The sequence below is a fragment of the Coenobita brevimanus genome, chromosome 13 (assembly GCF_032717465.1).
Source record: "Coenobita brevimanus isolate Jiangsu-jjx chromosome 13, ASM3271746v2, whole genome shotgun sequence".
Lineage (NCBI taxonomy): Eukaryota > Metazoa > Arthropoda > Malacostraca > Decapoda > Coenobitidae > Coenobita > Coenobita brevimanus.
Window position 1 is genome coordinate 35,728,445 of NC_136966.1, and position 23,613 is coordinate 35,752,057.

At 41.7% G+C, this 23,613-nt stretch overlaps 1 protein-coding gene across 1 annotated transcript in view; it reads left to right on the forward strand.

The window, feature by feature from the left end:
• The window catches only part of LOC145415436 (RIB43A-like with coiled-coils protein 2), a 119,600-nt gene extending 98,607 nt beyond the window's left edge, over positions 1–20,993 (forward strand). The window contains exons 6-9 of the mRNA XM_080284717.1: positions 8,235–8,360; positions 12,188–12,230; positions 18,684–18,869; positions 20,979–20,993. Of these exons, the coding sequence (XP_080140843.1) occupies positions 8,235–8,360; positions 12,188–12,230; positions 18,684–18,869; positions 20,979–20,993 (370 nt within the window). The remainder of the gene's footprint in view (positions 1–8,234; positions 8,361–12,187; positions 12,231–18,683; positions 18,870–20,978) is intronic.
• Positions 20,994–23,613: the final 2,620 nt, after the last annotated feature.

Sequence of the window (23,613 nt, forward strand, 5' to 3'; positions counted from 1 at the left end):
TTAAACGCTATGGAGTAGCACTATCACCACCATCATTGTGGGCCCTTAGGATGCCCGCCCCAATCAGCATCATAGACAAACTGTACTTCACTTTCAAATGTTTTCAACCATTCCAGTGCCATAAGGGCCTTACATCTTGAACCACTCGACTTGCTGTATCCTGGGGTGACGCTTACTTTGACAGATTGAATCGCAAAATGAATTTTAAGTAGAAGTCAAAAGAAAATGAAACAGAGGTCAGGAGGAAATCGAGAAACGTTTGAGGCTACCTTGAATTATTCAAGCTTTCTTTATCTTGCCTGTCATCTCAAATTTTCGTGTTTGTCCGAATGGGTCATTTGTAAAAAAAAGTAAACATGTGTAAGATAAGTCTAAAAAATCATGACGTTTGCAGCCGTATTGTTGGAGATTATATCGGAAAGGGGAACGCAGTTCTCAAAATCTTTATTATAATTTCTGAAACACGTGGCTAATATCATAGTGTAACCATAATTGACAAGGGAGGGATCCCATAGCAAACCGTGTCTGCCATCACACTGCCATTACTGACTGCAGTTTGTATAGTCAGCCAAAAAGGTCGTGTCATCGTTCCGAACCTTGTAAATATTCGAACAGATAAGTCGAAGCAGCAGGGATAGCATCACACGTCTGGCAACTGTGTCAGACCAGACGGTGGTGGGGGTGAGTGGTTTGGGGTGCCATGTATTACTGTCTGGTGGAAATTGTTGGGAATAACATACTGGGTAATTGGGTTATAGTCAGCTTTTATCACTTATGTCATTAAATGTCTACATATGCATCATCATGAGTTTACATGTAATCAGAATATACTGCAGTTTCATATACATGGGTTGTCATGTCTAATTCATCTTTGATATTTGGACTACTTCAGAGAACGGAATAACAGTGGAATACGTTTCATAACGAGTGTTTGGAATTTAATGAAAAGTCACGAATATGATAATATAAAACAGCGTTTATTAATGATAACTAGAATCTCCCTTCTATTTCCCGTCGTCCAGCATAGATAACTCAGTGACATTGAACATATTATGTTGGTGGGTGTATATCCCACCTTGCGTAACACCTGTGGCTAGGTTTCCCCATAGATATACTGTAAGTAAGACTAGATGCCGCATCGCCCATTCTTCAGTACAGCAGCTGTGCGTCTGTGCGGCCGTCATCTTGGGGCGGTCAAGCATGTAATGATTCAAACAATGAAAATGAATGTTGTTGTGGAGGAGTTGGTGATGGTCGTTATTCGTGTGGTAGTGGTGTTAGTGGTTATTGTTGTGGTGGTGGTGATGATGGTTTTTTTTTTTTTTTTTTTTTTTTTATGTGTCCGACTCTGGGCATAGGCTTCACAGCCTGCTATCAAGGCCCAGCAGTCCTCCTACATACCATACACCTCTACATGTCACCACTTCGGCGCTAACACCCACCGTCCATATTGAATACATGCTAGGGCTGTCTCATACAGGACTGGTGTATTGGTATTAGCGGGGGTATTTTTACGACATGTCGGCGGGTCTTCTGGTAGATCAGTAAAGCCTGATTTAAAGAAATTCAAATCCTTAAACTGTTCCCTGCCCCAGCCGGGATGTTGTGGTGATGTGATGGTGGTTTTTGTGGTGGTGGTGGTGATTGTGGTTTTGTTGTGGTGGTGGCTGTTATGGTGGTAGTGGTGGTGGTGGCTGTTGTTATGGTGATGATGGTGGTGGTTGTTGTGGTTGTTGTTGTTGTTGTGGTGGTGGTGATGGTGGTTGTTGTTGTTTGGTGGTGGTGGTTCTGGTTGCTGTTGTTGTTTTTGTGGTGGTGGTGGTGGTGGTGGTGGTGATTGTTGTTGTTGTGGTGGTGGTCGTCGGTGTAATGGTGGTCGTTGTTGTTGTTGTTGTTGTTGTTATTGTTCTGGTTGTTGTTGTTGTGGTGGTGGTGATGGTCGTTGTGGTGGTTGTTGTTTTGGTGGTGGTGGTGATGGTGGTGGTGGTTGTTATGGTGGTTGTCGTGGTGGTTGTTGTTGCTGTTGTTGTGGTGGTGGTGGTGTTGGTTGTTGTTATGGTGGTGGTGGTGGTTGTTGTTGTAAAAGTGGTGGTGATGATTGTTGTTGTGATGGTTAGTGGTGGTTGTTGTCGTTGTTATGGTGGTGGTGGTGGTTGTTCTTGTGGTTGTTGTTGTTGTTGTTGTTGTTGTGGTGGTGGTGGTGGTGGTGGTGGTGGTTGCTGTTGTTGTTGTTGTGGTGGTGGTGGTGGTGGTGGTGGTGGTGGTTGCTGTTGTTGTTACGGTGGTGGTGGTTGTTATGGTGGTGGTGGTTGTTGCTGTTGTTGTTGTTGTTATGGTGATGTTGTTGTTGTTGTTGTGGTGGTGGTGGTTGTGGTGGTGGTTGTTGTTGTCGTTGTGGTGGTGGTTGTTGTTGTCGTTGTGGTGGTGGTTGTTGTTGTCGTTGTGGTGGTGGTTGTTGTTATGGTGGTAGTGGTGGTTGTTGTTATGGTGGTGGTTGTTATTGTTGTGGTGGTGGTGTTGGTTGTTGTTATGGTGGTGGTGGTGGTGGTGGTGGTGGTTGTGGTGGTGGTGGTGGAGGTTGTTATGGCGGTGGTTGTTGTTGTTGTTGTTGTTGTGGTGGTGGTGGTGGTTGTTATGGTGATGGTTGTTGTTGTGGTGGTGGTGGATGTGGTGGCGGTGGATGTGGTGATGGTGGATGTGGTGATGGTGGTTGTGGTGGTGGTGTTGGTTGTTGTTGTTGTGGTGGTGGTGGTGGTGGTGGTTGTTTTTGTTGTTGTTGTTGTGGTGGTGGTGGTGGTGTTATGGTTGTTGTTGTTGTGGTGGTGGTGGTGTTATGGTTGTTGTTGTTGTTGTTGTGGTGGTTGTGGTTGTTGTTGTTGTGGTGGTGGTGGTGGTGGTGGTGGTTGTTATGGTTGTGGTGGTGGTGGTTGTTGTTACGGTGGTGGTGGCTGTTGTTGCTGTTGTTCTTGTGGTGGCGGTGGTGGTGGTTGTGGTGGTGGTGGTTGTTACTGTTGTGGTGGTGGTTGTTGTTATGGTTGTTCTTGTTGTTATGGTTGTTGTTATTGTTGTTGTGGTGGTGGTGGTTGTTATGGTGGTGGTGGTGGTTGTTATGGTGGTGGTGGTGGTTGTTGTTGTTATGGTTGTTGTTGTTGTTGTTGTTGCGGTGGTGGTGGTGGTGGTGCTTGTTGTTATGGTGGTGGTAGTGGTCGTTGTTGTTGTTGTTGTTGTGGTAGTGGTGGTGGTGTTGTGGTGGTGATGGTGGTGGTTGTTGTTGTGGTGGTCGTGGTGGTTATCGTTGTGGTGGTGGTGACTGTTGTGGCGGTGGTTGTTATGGTATTGGTGGTGGCTGTTGTGTTGACGGTTGTTGCAGTTGTGGTTGTTGTTGTGGTGGTGATGGTGGTTGTGGTGATGGTTGTGATGGTGGTGGTTGTGGTGATTGTTGTGGTGGTGGTTGTTGTGGTGGTGATTATTCTTGTGATGGTGGTGCTTTAGGGGGTAGTGGTTGTGGTGATGGTGGTGGTTGTTGTTGTGATGGTGAAGGTTGTTGTGGTGGTGGTTGTTATGGTGGTGGTTGTTATGGTGGTGGTTGTTATGGTGGTGGCTGTTGTGGTGGTAATGGTTGTGGTTCCTGGTTCATCCGAAAAGTGAACTCGGTGGACTGCAGGTTTAAATTTCCCTTCTGGAACCCACCATCCTCCTTTCAGGGGATAGGGAAGCAGCTGAGGGACGTTTGCATAATCAGAGACTTGAGCCGCTCATGCTATCGGTGTCACTATAGACATATTCCGACGCTTTCTGCACCCAAAAGCAGCACAGTGTTGCTGCATTGCTAGGTAAATGGTGGTCAACTTTGACCATCGTCAGGAACACGACATCGTCTGCCTCGACCGTTGCAAGATGGCGGCCTGACAGACGCATCTAAAGTAGTGTTATGCGGTATCTAGACTTATTTATGTCTATGGGTTTCCCTTACCCTTTTACCAAAACATGAACCACCTGTGGAATGCTTTTCCCGTTATTCTTATGCCTCTGCCAGACCAAACATGATATATATATATATATACAATATATCCTGCCATGTTCAGAAGTTAAACATATAGTAAAAACACAGCTTTCTGTCCTTTATTCCGATGTCATATGGCTAGTTGATACCCGGCAGAGGGGGTGTGGGAGGAAAGTGGGGAGGGAGCGGGGTTGCACCTCGTTGTTTGATTGGCTACACGATCTAGGCATTATTTCAGGTTGTCGATACATTTCATTATTTCCAGGTATGAAATCAGGTGTAATATCACATTTAGCACCTTTACTCTGAGTTGTAATGCTAGACTACACTGCCAACAACAACTACAACACACACATACTTCATTACCCCACCTCCACCCCCAAATAACTCAGCCCCATGACAGTCTGGTCTGACACAGTTGCCAGACTCGTGAAGCTATCCCTTCTGCTTCGACTTATCTCTTCGAATATTTGCGGGGTTCGGAACGAAGACACGACTTTTTCGGCTGACAGTACTACAGGCTGATAACATCAGGTTCCCAGTGTTCAGTAAATTTGTCCGCAAAAAACGGATATTGCCATCCAATTTGAGATATTGGTTTCAAGCAAACGGCAGTTATTCTCAAGAACTTACGTCCTCAGGCCGGTTTGGCGAGAAATATAAATCAATTTTTTTTTTTTTTGACCAGTTTTGACAACAATATTCAATAATGTGAGGGCAGCCAGAATGGGAAATCAGCTGCTCATGTGGTCACATAAAATTAAAGTTATAGGAAGTGAGGAGTGTGTGCAGCAGCACAAACTACTGATTTGTGATATGGTGCTTAAAGAACGAGTGATGAAAAAGAGGACTTATGTACCTAGGAGGAAAATGTGGAAGCTGAAAAACCAAGTAGTACGGGATGCCTTCTATAGTGAGTTGAGGAGAGTGGTGGCTGAACAGGGAGCTGTAGACAGAGGCGTTAATGAACAGTACAGAGCCCTCAAGAACAATCTCTTGAGAGTTACTGATGTAACATGCGGTTGGACAAGAGGACTAACTTGATGGTGGGATGAGGGTGTAGAAGCTGCAGTTAAGGAGAAAAGAAGGCTATTCCGGGAATGGAAGAAGGATGGTAGCAAAGAAGAATATTTGGCTGCCAAGCATAGGGCTAGAAGAGAGGTATACAGGGCAAAGTCTGAGTCACAGAGACTTTTACTTGATAACCTAAATCATGGGGAAAGGAAAAATATGATATTTAGGGTGGCAGGTCAGGTGAAGAGGGATAATCGGGATATTATTGGTGAGCAGTGTGTGAAGAATGATGAAGGAAGGGTAGTGGTGAACAGTGAGAATATTAAAGGTGCATGGAGAGAGCATTATAACCGGTTGTTGAATGAGGAGTTTGACTGGGACAGAGAAGGTTTGGAGCCAGCAGATCCAGTGTCTGGCCCTTGGCCTTTGATTGATGCTGCTACTATCAGTGAGGCAATAGGCAGGATGAAGGTGGGGAAGGCAGCAGGTGTGTCTAGGTTGACTGCCGAAATGTTGAAGGCCTCAGGCGATATAGGGGTGAAGTTAGTCACTGACCTGATAAATAGGATTATTTATGGATGTGTTGTCCCAGATGATTGGCTGAAAGATGTAATTGTAAATGTGTATAAAGGGAAGGGTGATGCCCTGGAAAGAGGAAATTATAGAGGTATAAAGCTTTTAGATCAGATAATGAAAGTAATGGAGAGAGTTTTAGAAGGTATGATTAGAGAAAGAGTGAATATTGATGAGATGCAGTTTGGGTTTATGCCAAGTAGGGGGACCATTGATGTCATATTCATTGTTCGACAGCTTCAGGAAAAATATATTGGTAGGAGAAGGGATTTTTATTGTTTTTGTTGATTAGGAAAAGGCCTTTGACAGAGTCCCTAGAGAGGTGGTGAAGTGGGCAATGAGAAAGCTTGGCTTGGAGGAGTGGCTGGTTAGGGTGGTTATAGCTATGTATGTGGGTGCTCACACCCAGGTAAGAGTGAAAGGAGATTTGAGTGATGGGTTTTCCGTGAATGTTGGTGTGCATCAGGGGTCAGTTTTGAGTCCCATGTTGTTGATTATGGTACTTGAAGCCCTTTCACGTGACTTTAGAAACGGACTCCCTTGGAGTTGTTGTATGCTGATGATTTGGTGTTGATTGCAGAGAACGAAAGGGAGGCGGAGGAAAGGTTTAGGATATGGAGAGATGGTATGGGGCACAAGGGCTTAAGGGTAAATGCAGATAAAACAAAAGTGACGATATCTAGGGTTGGTGGCGGTACTGTCAAAGACGAGGGAGAGTGGCCATGTGCAGTTTGCCACAAGGGCGTGGGAAGTAATTCCATCTTGTGCGGTGTTTGTGATAAATGGGTGCATAAGAGATGTGGTGGTATCAGAGGTAGACTGCGAGATAATTCTGATTTTATGTGTACGGAGTGTCGGGGAGAGCAGGTGGAGATTGTCAGACGTGAAAGAATTGAACTTGCTGGTGAATCTCTTGAGTGTGTGGAAGAGTTTTGTTATTTGGGAGACATGTGTGCTGGAAGTGGGGCTGTGGCTAGGGTGAGAAGTGGTTGGAAGAAGTTAAGGGAGCTCTTGCCTCTCCTGACACTGAGAGGACTCTCCCTACGTGCTAAGGGGTCTTTGTATGCAGCATGTGTTAGGAGTGTAATGCTGTATGGTAATGAGACCTGGGCAGTGAAGGAGGAGGATATTCGCCGGCTCAGAAGTACAGAAATGACAATGATTAGGTGGATGTGTAGTGCGTCAGTGCGTCCAAGGTCTTGGGGGGCTGGGTTCATGATGGAAGAGTTGAGAGGTAGGATGGGACTGGAGTGTATTGGTGTTGTGATGAGAAGAGGTAGATTGAGATGGTTGGGACATGTGGAGAGGATAGGGGATGAAAATTGGGTGAGGAAGGTGAGAAGTGTTAATACTGGGGGTGGGGTTACGAGGGGTAGACCGAGAAAGACATGGGACTAGGTCATTAAGTGTGACCTCAGGGTTAAGGCACTGAACAGGGAGGCTGCAATGGATCGTGCAGCCTGGAGAGCCGCCATTAGGTGACCAAGGCCGACGCATGAAAGCATGTTGGAGCCTTTAAAAACGAAAACGAAAACGAACGAAAACGATCATGTCATTAAGCTGATGACCACTGAACAGTTTAATTTCACCACAGGAAGCTGCATTTCCTTTAGGAAACAGACACGCTGGCGTGTTACAACATGGAGAAATCAATATCGTAATTATCAATCAAAATACCTCAGGAGCAACACTGAATAATCCTGCCTAATCTTGATAAAGATTCAGTTTCGTACTGAGTTTCGGTGATTGCGGAAACGGTATTAGCCCAGTAGTCAAGACTGATTATTAAGATTAGTGATATATCTTGACTTTCAAGGTCGCAAAAATCCGCCTCTTATCTGCTCCAAGTCCCACAGTACTTCACATCTCCATTCAGTTGTTGTTGGCGCTGTTGTTGTTGAGGGATCCCGGTCTTTATATCCGGGCAACCCATCAACCACCGACCAGCACTTTCCCTTGCCGGGGTGTCCCGCGCAGTAAACCAATATTCCCAAACAACAGACAACGACTCGCAAAAACGGTGCGTTGGGAAGAGTATGGAACTTTGATTCCTAAATGGAAGCCGCACTTGCGTCTCTCCATCAAGATAACAGGGGTATCATAGTAGGATCCACATCACCACGTAATATGGTTAGATAATGACCACCCAGCATTATAAAAAGTTTCCTGGGTCAAAGGAAATCATTAAACTTGTCACTCAGTGTAACGAGACCTGAGGTGGATAGAAGGGTAATAAAAGTTACAGGAAAGTTTGGAGAAATTAAAACTAATGGTAAAGGTTGAGTGAGGAAGAAGGCAGCTCCACATTGAGTGAATGATGGTCGCCACCACTTACCACCTCCTAAATTCATTAAACTCACAAGACTTTCACACCTTTCTGCATACAAAACTCTCTGTCGTTCTTTCTCCGTATAAATGTTGAGTTCTAGTGAACAGAATATTGTTTCTTTTATCAGTCAAAATTCCGGTGCTTCACCATGTGAAAGATGGTTCTGGAACAAATTTTTAAATCTCATGCCTATTCGTACTTTTTGCGAAGACTGCTTTTGAAAGTTTATTCTTTTTGTATAAAACGAGGCACCAAAAGATTAATTTAATAAAACATAACGAATAAATAATACAAAGTATATTCTCAATTACTCAGATTCCATGGAGAGGACGTAGAGTGCAAAGACCGGGAAAAACAACAGCAAAGGGAGACGGAGGCGTGGTTGAGGCAGCAAATCCAGGAAAAACAGCAACAGTTTCAACAGGAGAGACACAGACAGAGGTGAGGGCAGGCAGAATGCTGGAAAATGGACGCGGACGCAGACTAAAGAAGTAGAAATGAGAGGCACGCACAAGAAATGCTAAGCAAACGGAAGACGAGAAAATGAAGGGCAAGAAAAATGAAGAGACAGAAATGAGATGAGATGCATTTATTACTGTAGGATCAGCAAGCATGAGTGACCTTTTAAAAAAAGACAGAGATAAACAGCAGGGAAAGGTGGAAGTAGACAGAGGTTAAAGGTGCAATAAAAAGTGAGGAATAAACAGATTTGAGAGTAAGCAGAGGTTATGGGTGTAAAAAGTAGTAGGATACAAAGTGGAGTGAGGAGTACTGGTAAGTAGTTCCAATAAGCAGGTATATAAAGAGGAAGAAATCACATGCTAACTATGGAACAAACAAATAACTAAGATCTTCGAAATAAGAACAGCGTACCAGTCATGAACGAGTGTTGAAATAACTGAGGTTAAAGTTGTGTTCTTAACCCCTTCAGTACGATGATATCTTTGATGTAAGCTTGCTACATCCATATGATTTTATGAAGCTTAGGCGAGACATCTGGTAATCATAGGGTAAGTGGAAGCTATAAGTGACTTCCCTAGTTCAAATTTTCACTTCCTATGTCTATATGATTTTATTCAGCTTGAGAGAGACATATCGTATCCAGTGAGTATTGATGGCGCTATCTAACCTTTTTAATTCAATACGTTTCTCCCAGACTGAATAACATTATCTGGTGTGCCAACGCAAACGCAAGGATATACATCAGTTCTGTGAAAGGGTTCATTTATCGTGTATCTAAGTAACTGATCATATTCTTTGGCACGGTTTTTTGTTTTCTATTTTATATGAACTACAGAATGTTAGGAAATATATTATTAATAAATATTTTCTATTCCATCTGGCCAGCCTCTTGAAACATAACACCCTTTTGATTTCGAGCTCCTGATAGAAGAAGAGGCAGAGACAGAAGCAGGTACTAAAGGAGTAGGCAAGGATTAGGGATGCGACGGGAGCATAAGGAAGCAAAGTCGTAGGAGTGAGGGAAATAGTATGTTTGAAATTTAGACTTCTCTTGTTCAGTACAGAGAGATTTTTATTCTTACTACAGTTACACGAATTTCTTCAGATAGTAGGAGGTCTCTCATGCTGAAAAGGTCGATGTTGCCTATTTTAACGCTTGCAGTTCTAAAAGTCTTTTCCCAAAAGCACGGCAATGGATAGGGAACAAGCAGGTAAGTAGATACAAGAGACAGACATAAGGAACAAGACTTAGAAACTAGATGTACAATAGCACATAAAATTGACAGGTAGCGATGGTGTTGTACAGACATATATATATATATATATATATATATATATATATATATATATATATATATATATATATATATATATATATATATATATATATATATTCAGATATGTTCTTTATAGATAGATAGAGAGACAGATAAATACTAGAGGCCTTCGTCCTCTCTTTGGCTTTAGCCGAACCCTAAAAATGGCAGAAATTAACAGCCAGATGGATATAAAAAAAAGAACACTACTTATCTCATTGACGTTTTGCGTGGCGTCGCCGTGCTACCTTCCAGAGATCGTGGGTTCGTGGGTTAACACTATTAGGAGCGCCTGAAATTTCCTGCCGTCTGCCATTAAGGGACTTTTTTTTTTTTTTTACCAGCTAGAAAGCAGGGTCGAATGCTTTCCATTTTTTTTTTTTTTTTTTTTTTTTCATGGGTGAGGAGGGGAAAAACACACTCCAAAGGGTCCTTACCAGCTGCTGCTCTTGGAGGCAGTTGAAATCTCTAACCATTCATGTGTGATACTCTCTACTCAGTTTCCATTTAAGACAGACGGGTATGATGCAAACTTAGGATTATGCACACACACACACACACACACACACACACACACACACACATATATATATATATATATATATATATATATATATATATATATATATATATATACAGTATAGGAGCCTCTGTGGTACAGTGGTAGTGTGCGTTTCGCACGCTTGTGAGCGCGCGGGTTCGCCTCCCGCCTGAGTTGTAAAAACTTTGGGATGCGTTCACCTAGCCACTTGCTACTTTGGCGGACACAAAGGGTGCTGTGGTTGAACCAGTGTCGCATACTAGTATGCTTGCACCCAATCGGCGTAAGGCGGGCCGATTACACTTGGTTCACAGACTACACGCACGTCCAAAGCCACTACAACACTACAATTACACTCATAAGCACTTCTCACCCTACATACAGTCTCTACCAGACAGGCTAAGCCACTGGGTAGAGATACATTGGCTGTATCGTCCCTGCTTCGGTAGGGATAGGTCGGTCCTGCAGTGAACCTCACCGGCTGATGATGATGAAATATATATATATATATAAAATTTTCTCTCTATATAATTTTATAATATAAATAAATAGATAAGTACATATCTAAATATATAAATGTACAAAAATAAATGCAAAGATATTGATAGATTGGTAGATAAATATAATATATATTTATATTTTTATTTTTATATACATATATATAATTACGTATTTATTTATTAGTTTATAATATTATTGATAGATAGATAGATAGATCTATAGATAGATAGATAGATAGACAGACAGATAGATAGGTGGACAGATAGATGGATATATTTATATTTATTGATATTTATTTATTTTAATATGTATTTACTTAATTGTTTATACTATATATATATATATATATATATATATATATATATATATATATATATATATATATATATACACACACACGTATCGCGCGCACGCTCTCATGTGTGTAGGAGTGTTGTGTGTGTGTGTACCCAGATTCTATGTACTTTCCTTTGTACTCCTTTGTACTGGACCAGGGAAGAGGAGGAGGCAACATCAGAGATGAGAGAGAGGGCAAGAAGAGTGGAAGAGACGAGGATGAACCTAAGACATGCTGAGATGCAGGCCACCCAACAGTTCAACATGTATCTGGTTTGTCACTTCAATGGAATATTGCTCGTGAAAAAAAAAAAAAAAAAAAAAAAAACATTTACCCTGTCATAATGTGTGTGTGATTATCAACTTACCGAAAAATAATTTCGATTTATGTAACATTAAGCCTCGAAACTTATTCCCTTTCCTATCTTTCACTCCTTAACCATTTTCTCTTTCCAATGTTCCCTCCTTCTTTCTGACTTAATGGCAAGTCCCAAAATTCTTTTGGCGTTTTGCTATTATCGCCCAAAACCTGCTAGATAACTGTGATCCAGTTATTAACCCCTTCAGTTTAGACTCATCTGGTCATTGCCCACACTATAATACTGCATTTGTATTTATATGAGCTTTCCCTTAACTCTTTTTTCCACATCCTTTAGTCCGTCCCGCAGTGCAACTAGGAGAGAGGCGGCCTGCAGTCCTGATGGACCCAGGTTCGAATCCCGGCTGGGGCAGGGAACAGTTTAAGGATCTGAATTTCATAAAATGCAGACTTTCCTGATCTACCAGATGACCCGCCGACATGTCGTAAAAATACCCCCGCTAATACCAATACACCAGTCCTGTATGAGACAGCCCTAGCATGTATTCACTATGGACAGTGGGTGTTAGCGCCGAAGTGGTGACATGTGGAGTTGTAGGAGGACTACTGGGCCTTGGGATGGGCTACTGCCCCCGAGATATAGGCCCTGAAGCCTTTGCCCAGAGTCGGACATAAAAATATATATATATATATATATATATATAGGTCGTGTCTAAGGGATGGTTTAGACAGTGATTGCTTTGATAACTGTTCTGCAGTTAACAGGTATTAATCTAAGCCTTCTCCCCCAAAGCTTATGGGTGCCTAGCCAGCGGTTCACGGACCGAGCACGGCCAGTCAGCAAATTCTATCGAGTCCTTCCAATAAATCAAGTTCCATAAATCTATAGCCCATCTGTATTAGTTATATTATCATAAATGTCCAAAACTGTTGTCAGTAATATCTAATGATTTGCATCTCACTTTTTTTTTTTTTTATGTTCAATTAAATAAGGACCAAGAACGGAAAACAATCCAACAATGTAACAGATCGTGAGATATTTACTCTTGTACAAGTTCCATTGCGTCTGTCACTTGTACATAGACGCATAATAGGAATAATGTAGCACGCTAAATTTTGTGAATGCAAAGTTCGGCCCTTCAGCAGAAAAGGCTAGCCTCCGTTTTCTTAACAAGGAGAGGGTATATCAGAATGTAATCGCATGTCGAGTACTTACAGCTGTAGCTCGTTTTATTATTGTAACTCCAAGCCAAGTGGTGAAAGTGTAACTCAATGTATTATTGCAGCTTCATGCCGAGTAGTGAAAGTTGCAGCTTGTCTTATTACTGAGGTCTCATGTCGAGTAGTGAACATATGATTCATTTTATAATTGCAGCTTCGTGTAGAGCATGACCGTATAGTTCATATAAATGTTGTAGCTCCATTCCGAATACTGAACGTGTAATTCATTTTATTATTGCAGCTCCATGTCAAGTAGTGAATGTGTAGTTCATTTTGTAACATGCAGCTCCATGACAGGTAATGAACGGGTGGTTCATTTTTTTATTGCAGCTCCTTGCCGAATACTGAATGTCTAGCTCTATTTATTATTGCAGTTTTCTGCAGGGTAGGGGAAGATCATTTTATTATTGCTGTCCCTTGCCGAGTTGTGAACGTCTAACTTATTGTTTTTTTTTAAATGAAACGCCTTACTGAGTAATGAACGTCCGAACTGTTTTATGTAGCCTTTTTTAATGATAGGTATCATGTTTCCTACTTCTGAATCTTGCCTGCACTATATAGGAGAGTGAGAATAGAGTAGTGATGACGATGATCATGATGATGATGATGTTCATGATGATCATGATAATGTTCACAGGAGCAGTGATATCATTAACTGCCGTACTATGAGTGGTCTCTCGTTAACTCAGTAAAATCGTCTAGTGGCAGATACTCCAGAGGAAAGAAAACTAATCCTGCTGGAGGAGTTAATGTAGACTCTTTACTGGTTCAGGGTTATTTTTAAGCTGAGCAAAATAGGTGGGAAGCAGCAACTAGAATATTAATTTAAGGCCTTACCATTCTGAAAAGGTTAGAAGCTCAGTGATTAAATATACAGTAATATGGAAATACAGGTAACATTCCAAAATTTTTCTGTGGTAAACCGTAAATATATATATATATATATATATATATATATATATATATATCTATATATATATATATATATATATATATATATATATATATATATATATACTGTAAATCTATCTATATATCTATATCTATCTATCTATATAGATAGATAGATAGATAGATATATTAGTGGCCTTTCCTCTAACTTTCGCTCTGTTGAGCACCACCTCTCCTCCTTCTTTTCCTAACTGAGACTCAGCTGTCTGAGGCAACTGACAGCAAACCCTTTTCTTTATCCTCCTATTTTCTCTGTACTCATTTCAGTGCCGAAGGTGGCTGTTGTGTATATATACGCAACGACTTATCTTTCTCTCGTGTTCCTGAACTCGATTCTTCTGAATTTTCTACACTCTGGCTTTGGCTTTCCTGTCATTCTCTGACTAAATATATCTGCGCTGTTTGCCTATCCCCTAATTCTACTAACTATCAAAAATTCTTCGACTATCTTACTTCTGCGATGGAATACATTCTATCCATTTCTCCTTTCTCTGAAATCTCCATTTTAGGAGATTTCAATGTTCACCACCATCTTTGGCTCTCCTCTCCTTTCACTGATCCACCTGGTGAACAAGCCTACATCTTTTCTATCCTTAATGACCTCGAGCAGCTTGTACAGTACCCTACCCGTATCCCTGACCGCCATTGAGCTCCAGCATACTTGACCTCTTCCTTACAACTAATCCTTCTGCTTACACTGTTAATCTTTTCTCTCCGTTAGGCCCCTCCGATCACAGCCTTAACCTGTCCTATCGCTCTGGTACGGCCTGTGGACTCTGCAAAGAAACGTCGTCTGTTACACTTTGGGAGGCCCTCAGGCAGTACTTCTCTGATTTTCCCTAGAATGATTATTGTTTCCATGGCCGGGAGCCATCTGAGTGTGCCTTGTGCATTACAGAGGTTATTCTCTCAGGCATGGAAGCATACATTCCTTTCTCATATCCTTTGACTAATGCAAGAAAGCTTTTGCTTAATCATGCTTGTTCTAATGCTGTCCTTTGACTAATGCAAGAAAGCTTTTGTTTAATCATGCTTGTTCTAATGCCTGTAAAAGATACCAGAGCCAACCCACCCCTGAATCACATCTTTTTTTATGTTTCTGTCCGGAATTGTGCTAAGTCTGTGTGACCATTCCCAACCCTCTAACGTTCGTCCAATTGCTTTAACATCCTGTATCTCAAAAGTTTTCGAGTCAATCCTTAAGAGAAAAATTTTAAAGCATCTTTCCTGTCACAACATTCTTTCTGATCGCCAGTATGAGTTCCGTCAGGTACGCTCCACTGGCGATCTTCTCACCTACCTTTCAGACTCCTGGCCATCCTCCTTTCGGGACTTTGGCAAAAGCTTTGCCATTGCTCTTGACATCTTACAGGCTTTAGATCGAGTCTAGCATAAATCTTTTATTTCCAAACTGCCCTCTTATGGCTTCTATCCTTCTATCTGTGCCTTCATCTATAGCTTCCTTTCTGGTCGTTCTATAGCCGATGTCGTAGACGGGCATTGTTCTTCTCCTAGATTTATCAACATTAGTGTTCCTCAGGGCTCTGTCCTATTACCAACTCTCTTCCATTTATTTATCAGTGACCTTCTAAGCTGTACATCTAACCCTATCCACTCGTACGCTGATGACTCCACCCTTCACCTTTCCATTCGGTTCCCACAACGTCCATCTCAGCTGTTACTTCAACAAACAAGGGATGAGGCTATGGCACACCTAATGTCTGACTTTGCACATATCTCTGACTGGGATAAAAATAATCTAGTTGTCTTTAATGCATCAAAGACTCAGTTCTTACACCTATCAACCCAACAAAATCTTCCATAGGTGTACCCACTAATGTTTAATAATATTCAGCTTAATCCTGCATCATCCTTCAACGTGCTTGGGGTTTCATTCACTTGGGACTTATCTTGGAAAGATCATATTACATCTCTTGTAAAATCTGCTTCCAAGAGATTACGTGTGCTAAGCCGACTCCGTTCGTTCTTTACCCTTGCACAATTGTTGACTCTATACACGGGTTTCATCCGCCCCTGTGTGGAGTACAACTCTCAAGTGTGGGGAGGCTCCTCACATACAGGTCTTCTCAATAGGGTGGACTCAAAGGCATTTTGTCTCATTAACTCTCCTTCTCTTACTGGCTCCCTTAAAGCTCTGTCTCTTCACCGCACTGTTGCCTCTTTATCTGTTTTCTATCGCTGCATCAATGGTCACTGCTCCTCAATGGTCATTTGCATTCCTCCACCCCTACGGCGGGCACATAGTACTCGTCTAGGAGCAAACTTTCATCCCTTTTCTGTCCAACTCTCTAATGCAAGAGTTAACCTTTACTCCCAGTCCTTCATTTATGCAACAGGTCAGCTCTGGAACTGTCTCTGTCTTTCAAACGCAGTGTGTCCAGGCATCTCGAAATGATCAGATCTTGAATTTGGCTTTCTCTACTTTGCGGGCTCATGTCCTTTGGTTCCTTCTTCCTAGCATAATATATATATATATATATATATATATATATATATAATGCAGCAAAGAAGAGAATCCTATAGATAAACGGTACACTAAATGGGGGCCATGAGGAAATCTTAAGACTTTGAAGTCTCTGGCGATAAAATTTTATAATTTTCTGGAGGCGGTAGTTGTGAGGAACTTCTCTTTTGTGTCAACCAAGCCGTGCAGATCATACCTAGAGGACGTGCAAGGTCATATATTCATACATAAAAAAGTTTCAGTTATCATAAACACTTTCGTAAGAACTTGATGAAGTTTGATGTAGGAATGGGATACTGTCCTGCTATCAGCAAACTGGCTCTGTTTTTCATTCAGTGTTGTCCACCGTTCTCTGTTGTACATTTTTTAGGTCTGGTAAAGGGCATAATCTATCATTTTGTGGACAAAAAATCGATCACTAACCCCTCAGTGGCCGTGGGTTTAGGAATTTGCGCACACCTCATTTTTTGACTTCTAAAATCGAAGTCTTTTTTTTTTTTTTTTTTTCAGACTTCAAGAGAATCGTCTGGCACACCTGGCAATGTGGTTTATAGTTTACTAAACTCATCCTGTGATCCATTATGATTCGCGGAAGAATTAATAAAATTACGGCACATGTGCCAGTAACATGTAAACACGGGGGCAGAAACATGCCAGAGAAGTGACCGCCTGAGTGCCTGGGATGGTAAAGTAGGGTCGTGTAAACTTGCCAGTGACCTTCGTTCCCTTCCCATAATTGTTTGCAATTTTTTATGGCTTGCGTTAATTTTACACCACAGGCACCGGTATGGTAAAGTGTCGTTTGTCACTGGGTAAGGGGGTACTAAGACCAACTGGGATACCTTCATCCTGAGATACGCTCGGCACTGGGCAATACACATGCAAAGATATTTTTTTACGGCATGTCAAAAAATTATATATCTTCCAAATATTTTCCGAGCGCAACTGCAGACCAGCTTTTGTGTACGAATGTTCTTCCCCAATGTGCATCTATACTTAATAAATAAAGGGGGGGGGAAAGAAGTTATACCTCCACGTAGACCAGATTTTAGGCTGGGTGGGATCCCCAGGGGCCACCCTGTACATCGTCCTTATGCTACTTACTCCTCATTCGAACTGAACGGATTTAGAATTTGGCTCTCTGTTGTATTTTTTGTTTTTTCCTAGGAAGGATCGGTTTGTGGGCTCCTGGCCTTTGGTTCCTTCTTCTTTGAAAAAAAAAAAAAATCGCTCAGGAGCAGAGAAGCGCGTCTGGGCTGTGAGTGCATGTGTTGGTTGCTGCCAATGAGTACGTAGCCGCGCAGCAAGTCCTGCTTACTGATTGGCTGGCCGTAAGTGGCGGTGTGTTTGAATGTTGTTTTTGCCTCGCCATTCGTCAGTTCCTACCTTTGTGCAGTGTTCGTAGCTACGAACACTGCACAAAGGAAAAGAAAATTCTTGCTGTTTTACAGCCATCTTTTGCAACGTTTAGGGAGTTTAGTGTGTGATTACTGAGGTAAAAATGTCCCCGTCGTGCGGGTGATAGTGACGTAAGTGTTCCTGGGTACTCAGGAATTGGTGAAAACAGTGGTTTACTGGCGAAGTCATTCTATAGCAATAATGGTAAACGACTTTTTTTTTGGGGGGGGGGTCATAGCACATTCATATTGTTTAATGGTACTTTGTCCTAATCAATGTTGTTTTTTTGCTTAAGCAGTCGTGTTTTGCCAGACAATGGGTTGACAGTTCAGCAATATATATATATATATATATATATATATATATATATAATAAGAATCATGATCTACACTCGAAAAACCTTTCCTAGAGAAAAAGTGAACGTCAAAATTGAAAAGGTTAAGGTTGCCAGCATACTGCAGAACTTTGAACCCGTTTTCTTGCATTTTCTGATTTGGCGTGAGAACAACTTGCATCGCGCAACCTCTCAGTTTATGAATGGGTTTGCCTAACTGACAACACATTCATAGTGTTTTTCATTATTTAATCCTTGTTTTAAAACAATGTCAGAAATTAAATACTTGCTTCCTCCCTGAAGTAGATTATGTGCTTAAGCATTAGATTAAAAAAAAAAAAAAATCTTAACAGCAAAAATCCCATTTCGACCGTACCATTTTCAACCCCATCTTTGACATATCTCTATATTTTTAGACCAGGATGGGTGGGGAGAAAACGAAAATGTTGGAGAACCATTGCTTTAGATGATGCACCGTGTAATAATCTTTTGAATTTCAGTTTTTCCTGATCATTCTGCCTTCTGACCACAGTCCTAACAATTTTGCTTCTTCTCCTTTCCCACTCAAACGGCATTGTTGTTTATCCTAAATAAACATAACAAAAAATTGGGACGCAGTGGTACGCATATGCATTAGTCGAAGCCACTGCACTGCAGCGACTATGACAAAATTTCATGTGATTTACTAAATCTGTTATGAAATACTGAATCTGAAATATTTTATAATCACGAACGTAACAATGGTAGTCATTACCATCACGTAATTTTTTGCATTTTCCTCTCACTCTCGAGGAGGAACCTCGCCCTCTGCTGTGAAGACTGCAGGACCAGATTTTCAGTCTTTGTTTATACGTCCATATCACTGGCAACACACACACACACATCTTTCATTCCCCACAGAGCCGAGAAAAAGTACGCAGAAACGAGGCTGAGCGAGAGAAAACGAAGGAAGAAGAGAAACAAGAGGTGAGCAACGCAGTATGGGGAGCACTGTTGACTGAAGATCCTGCGGTGTCTAGGAGTGCTCTGGGTCCACATCGCATCATTCCACACAGGTCAGGTTTCACTAGGTCTATTAGGCTACTCGTAAGTTAAGCTGTACAGTAATTATTCATTAAAGTAAGTTTCTTCAATCGTACATAGCATTAAAATTACTATTAGCATTCATTAAGTATGCAGAATGGTTTTACTTAATTCACATAGTGGTAGCGGGGACGTCCACCATCCACGCACTCGATGTAGTACTGTTCTCGGGTGACTGAACTTTCCTCATTTTCTTCTTTCCTTCCTCTTGTCTACCTTTTCTTCATTCTTTCCTCTTCCTTCTGTCTATGGGTGGCTCCACACTGATAAGCCAAATGGTTTCCTGGACACCAGGAAACCATTTACTACGCTGGGTGATAACCATATGACCATTTTATGGTACCTCGTGGTTTAGTGGGTAATTAAAGCGCTCCAATCGGATTGAGCCGGTGTAGGTTTATATCCATGGGATGGTTGGGGTTTATTGCTCACGTAATGCCACTCAGTGATGAGTGAGGCTGGTCATTCTCATCTTCAATGTCAGGATCAACTTGCCTAGCCCCGGGCTCCTACGCTTCTCATGGGGCAGCACTGGTTTTGACGAATGAATGAATGAACAAATAGATGCGAGAAAGTGGGAAAATCCACAACCCTTTCAGCTCCAGGACTTTTTTTTCTTTTTAGTTTGTTCCTACCGTCAAACGATTTTATTTAGAATAAGAAAGACCTCACACGCGAAGTAATGAATACAGTATCAGAAATAATCTACTCTAATTCTTTCATCCTAACTTTGCCCAGTTTTTCGTCTTTTAGAAAATTATTTCACATAGCTCAAAGGGAGAAACAGGCAATGCCTCAGCTCAATAACTTTTCCACAAACCTCCTCGTGTCTGGGATCATATCTAGTGTTAATCTACTGTTACACTTCAGTATTCAAGATGGAGAAACGATTGTAATAGACTAATACAAAGAGTATTATACTTCAGTAGCGGAATGCCATTATTTTTCATTCTTCCTACAGCCGACACTAGATGATTTTATTAAGGATTAAAGAGAATTTTAACAGTTAAAGGGTTAATAGTCACATGTTCAGATCCGCCGATCATTCCATCAGTCAGTTCCTGTCCTCCCAGCAATTGCATTGGAGTTCCTAAATGTTCAGCGCCAATTGAAGGCTGGGGCTTAACAAAAATTGGTTATCTGCCTTAATGACTTATGAAGTCCATCTGTCTATTTATAGCCAGACACCTTAATCCATTAAGGGTTGGCGGAAAACAAATCGCTTTCACGTCACTCTGTCTTCTGCCATTTGGCTGCCCTCCCTCAAGTCACACACCCTTCTCTCATATATCTCAGCATTCCATCCATACATCGCATCCTTGGTCTTACTTATTTTCATAATCAGTCTCACATGCTCCATTCTTCCCCACGTGGTTACACCATCTTAAATGATTTCCCTTAATACTTTCAGTTACAGCCGCATCAGTACCACAGCACTCCTTTACTTCCGCGATTTTGTCTCTCTCCATTTAACTCTACATGCTCCCCTCAGATAACTCATTTCCATTGAACTCTCTCTTGACTTGTGATCCTTCAAGGTCCAAGCCTTCGCTGCAGTACGTTAGAGTGGGGATCACATTACTGTCATGCACCGACTGAAGAAGTCCGTAACCATAAATTTAGACAGTATTTTGTTAAAATAATACTTTTCCAAGCATTTCCACTGTGTTAGCAGTCAGCTACAACATAATTAGACCAACAGTAACATGCACGTATTTAAGGCAGATTTATATTGAGATACAACTGAGCAACTTTCATCAGGATCATACTGCAGCTGAATTAGTACAATGATGCAGTGATTTAAGAATGAGGTACATTAACCTTCTCGTGGATGCATCCTGCCCAGTATTTTATTCCATTTTGCCCCAGACGATTTTGTTCAAACGAAAGTTAGTCATAAAAGCATCATCGTTAGAACGCTTATCCTTGGCCCCCTAACGGTTGGAATAATTCCACTTTGTTTTAGTAGGTGGTGGCAACCTTCATACATTCACTTGATGTAGTGCCGCCTGCTTCTCTCTTCACGTTTATCATCTTTTTCTGTCTGCCCTCCTCTCTTCCTGTTTCTCCCATATCTTCTGTCATGTTTTATGACTCTTCTGTCCTTTTCAGGTGGCTTTACGTTGAATGACAAGCCTAATGGTTTCCTGTAAGCCAGGAAACCATTTACAACGCTGGGTGATAACCACATAATCAACCCATACGTGTTAGCTTCGTCATAACAGGTTGGTTGGTGGAGGGTTAGTGCCCCTCCCCGTAAAACGATTAACACAAACGGCCACCCCTTAGGGGATTATGGCGTCTGGCTATAGATAGATAAATTTATTTCAGCTGACACTAGACGATTTCATTCAGCTATTAGTGAGTCGCAAGAGCTGGAGAGTTTAGTCTCTAAATGCGCTGAGTCAGGATATACTTTCAGAAGTTTCAGTTAAGATAGAATCAAAATAGAATTTCAACTGAATTTGAATAAAGTTACAATGACACAGGTCAAGTTACATATGCGTTATAATCCGACTACTATGACTGAACTTCCAGTTTAATTTGGTTAGATCTGAATATTATATGGTTTAGGATGGTCATTTCTAATTAGGAATAATATATTAGATTTTGAAGCTTAAGTTGTTACATTAATCTAATCATTCCGATGACATATTTCTTTTTCTTGCTTCCTCCAGATGATTTTATTAAGTATGTGAGAACCATATCGACTTGTAAGAATAAGATGTAACCTTCTTTGATCGATCTCCACCAAAACTGAAATGCTTGTTTGCAGCCCCCGAAACAGTTTATGTTCCAAATTTGATTCAAATCAGCTCAAGCATTCATAAGTTAACACTGCAACGTGAACGTTGACCTCGTTCTGTGACCTTTACCCTTGACTAATGTGTATCATAATCGAATAATTTCTCCCCAAATCCACACTCGGTCTGTATGCAAATTTTTACCCAACTAGGACAGACATTCATGAGATCCATCCATCATCCAATCCTAGGTCGCCCCATGAGAAGCGTAGGATCCCGGGGCTAGGCATGTTGGTCCTGACATTTAAAATGAGTGACCAGCCTCACTCATCCCTGAGTGGCATTATGTGAGCAATAAACCCCAACCATCCCTAGGATATAAAATCTTCATCGGCTCAATCCGATTGGAGCGCCATAATTACCCACTAAACCACCAGGCGCCAAAATTTGGTTATATGGTTACTACTCAGCGCAAAAATGGTTTCCTGGTGTACAGGAAACCATTTGGCTTGTCACTCCGTGTAAAGTCACCCACAGGCAGAAGAGATACTTCTTAAAAAATATATAATTACTGTAGGCGGTGACTTAGTCCGTAGAGAGGTGGCCTGCAGTCCTACCGGACCCAGGTTCAAATCCCCGCTGGTGCAGGCAACAGTTTAAGGTTGAATTTCATTAAATCTGACTTTACTGATCTACCAGAAGACCCGCCAACGTGTTAAAATACCCCCGCTAATACCAATACACCAGTCCTATATGAGACAGCCCTAGCATGTATTCAATATGGACGGTGGCTGTTAGCGCCAAAGTAGTGACATGTATGGTATGTAAGAGGACTACTAGGCCTTGGGAGCAAGCTGTGAAAGCCTATGCCCAGTGACGGACACATAAAAAAAAAAAATACGTAGATATAAACCGACTCGATCATTGCAACTGTCTTCGGTGTCGGTAATTACGCTGTAGTACTGAATCAAGAGATTAACATAGATTTATATTAAAGTCAAAACGGAGTGGCATTCTGAAACTTATTCATGAGAAATGGAAGACGTGTGTTGGTCAAGTCATCTGAGAAACCAGTTGTTGTGAAGAGTGGGTAGCCTATCATGTTCCTTGCCAGCATGGATTCGATACACATAGTAATGTACGATGCAGCTGGATATTTTACGACCATTCCGTGCCATCACAAGGGCCTTCGACAGTCGCCTAAATATAAATCATATATACAATAATGCTTGTGTGTGTATGTGTGTGTGTGTGTGTGTGTGTGTGTGTGTGTGTGTGTGTGTGTGTGTGTGTGTGTGTGTGTGATAGCTGAAACTAGAAAAAGGACTTCAGTGAAATTTGGCAGGATGGTTACAACTTGGTCACAGATGGGTCCAACTGGAATTTACTATAGGGGAGTTTTAACCCCAATTCCCATTGCTTGCACGAGTAAACTATCTGGCTGTGAAGCACTTCGTCCTGGGTCAATGCACAAGTCGCTGGTTTCAAGCAATGTGAAGCTCGATCCAGAAACGGTTTTCATTTAAATATTCGAGCAATTGCCGAGCGACCCGGTACGGCCACGACAGCTTGTTTCTCTCTCCCTCTCTCTCTCTCTCTCTCTCTCTCTCTCTCTCTCTCCTCCCACTGATACCTGGGACAGATGTGGGCAAACCAAGCCTCTTCCGACAAGATGGCATCAGTCTATCCAACAAAGGAAGAACGTAAATTAGTTAGATTCTTGAACGCAGCAGTGTACAAAATTCATGAGGACACTTCAGATGCCCTTGAAATTTCCGATCCCCAAGGTGACCCTGAGGTTTCCCCTAAGCCTATAATCATTCATAATCACAGAACCCCTGGATACCCAGTCCCCCTCCCTCTCTTTTCTCCCTTCATCGTCTACACCTGTCTCGGGAAACTACTCGTAAATTTCTTCTCCCCTTCCCAGGGGACCCTTCTTAGGGAAATGTTGCTGAATCTAGATTAGCCGCACAGCAAAAGTCAACTGCAGAAAATAATTC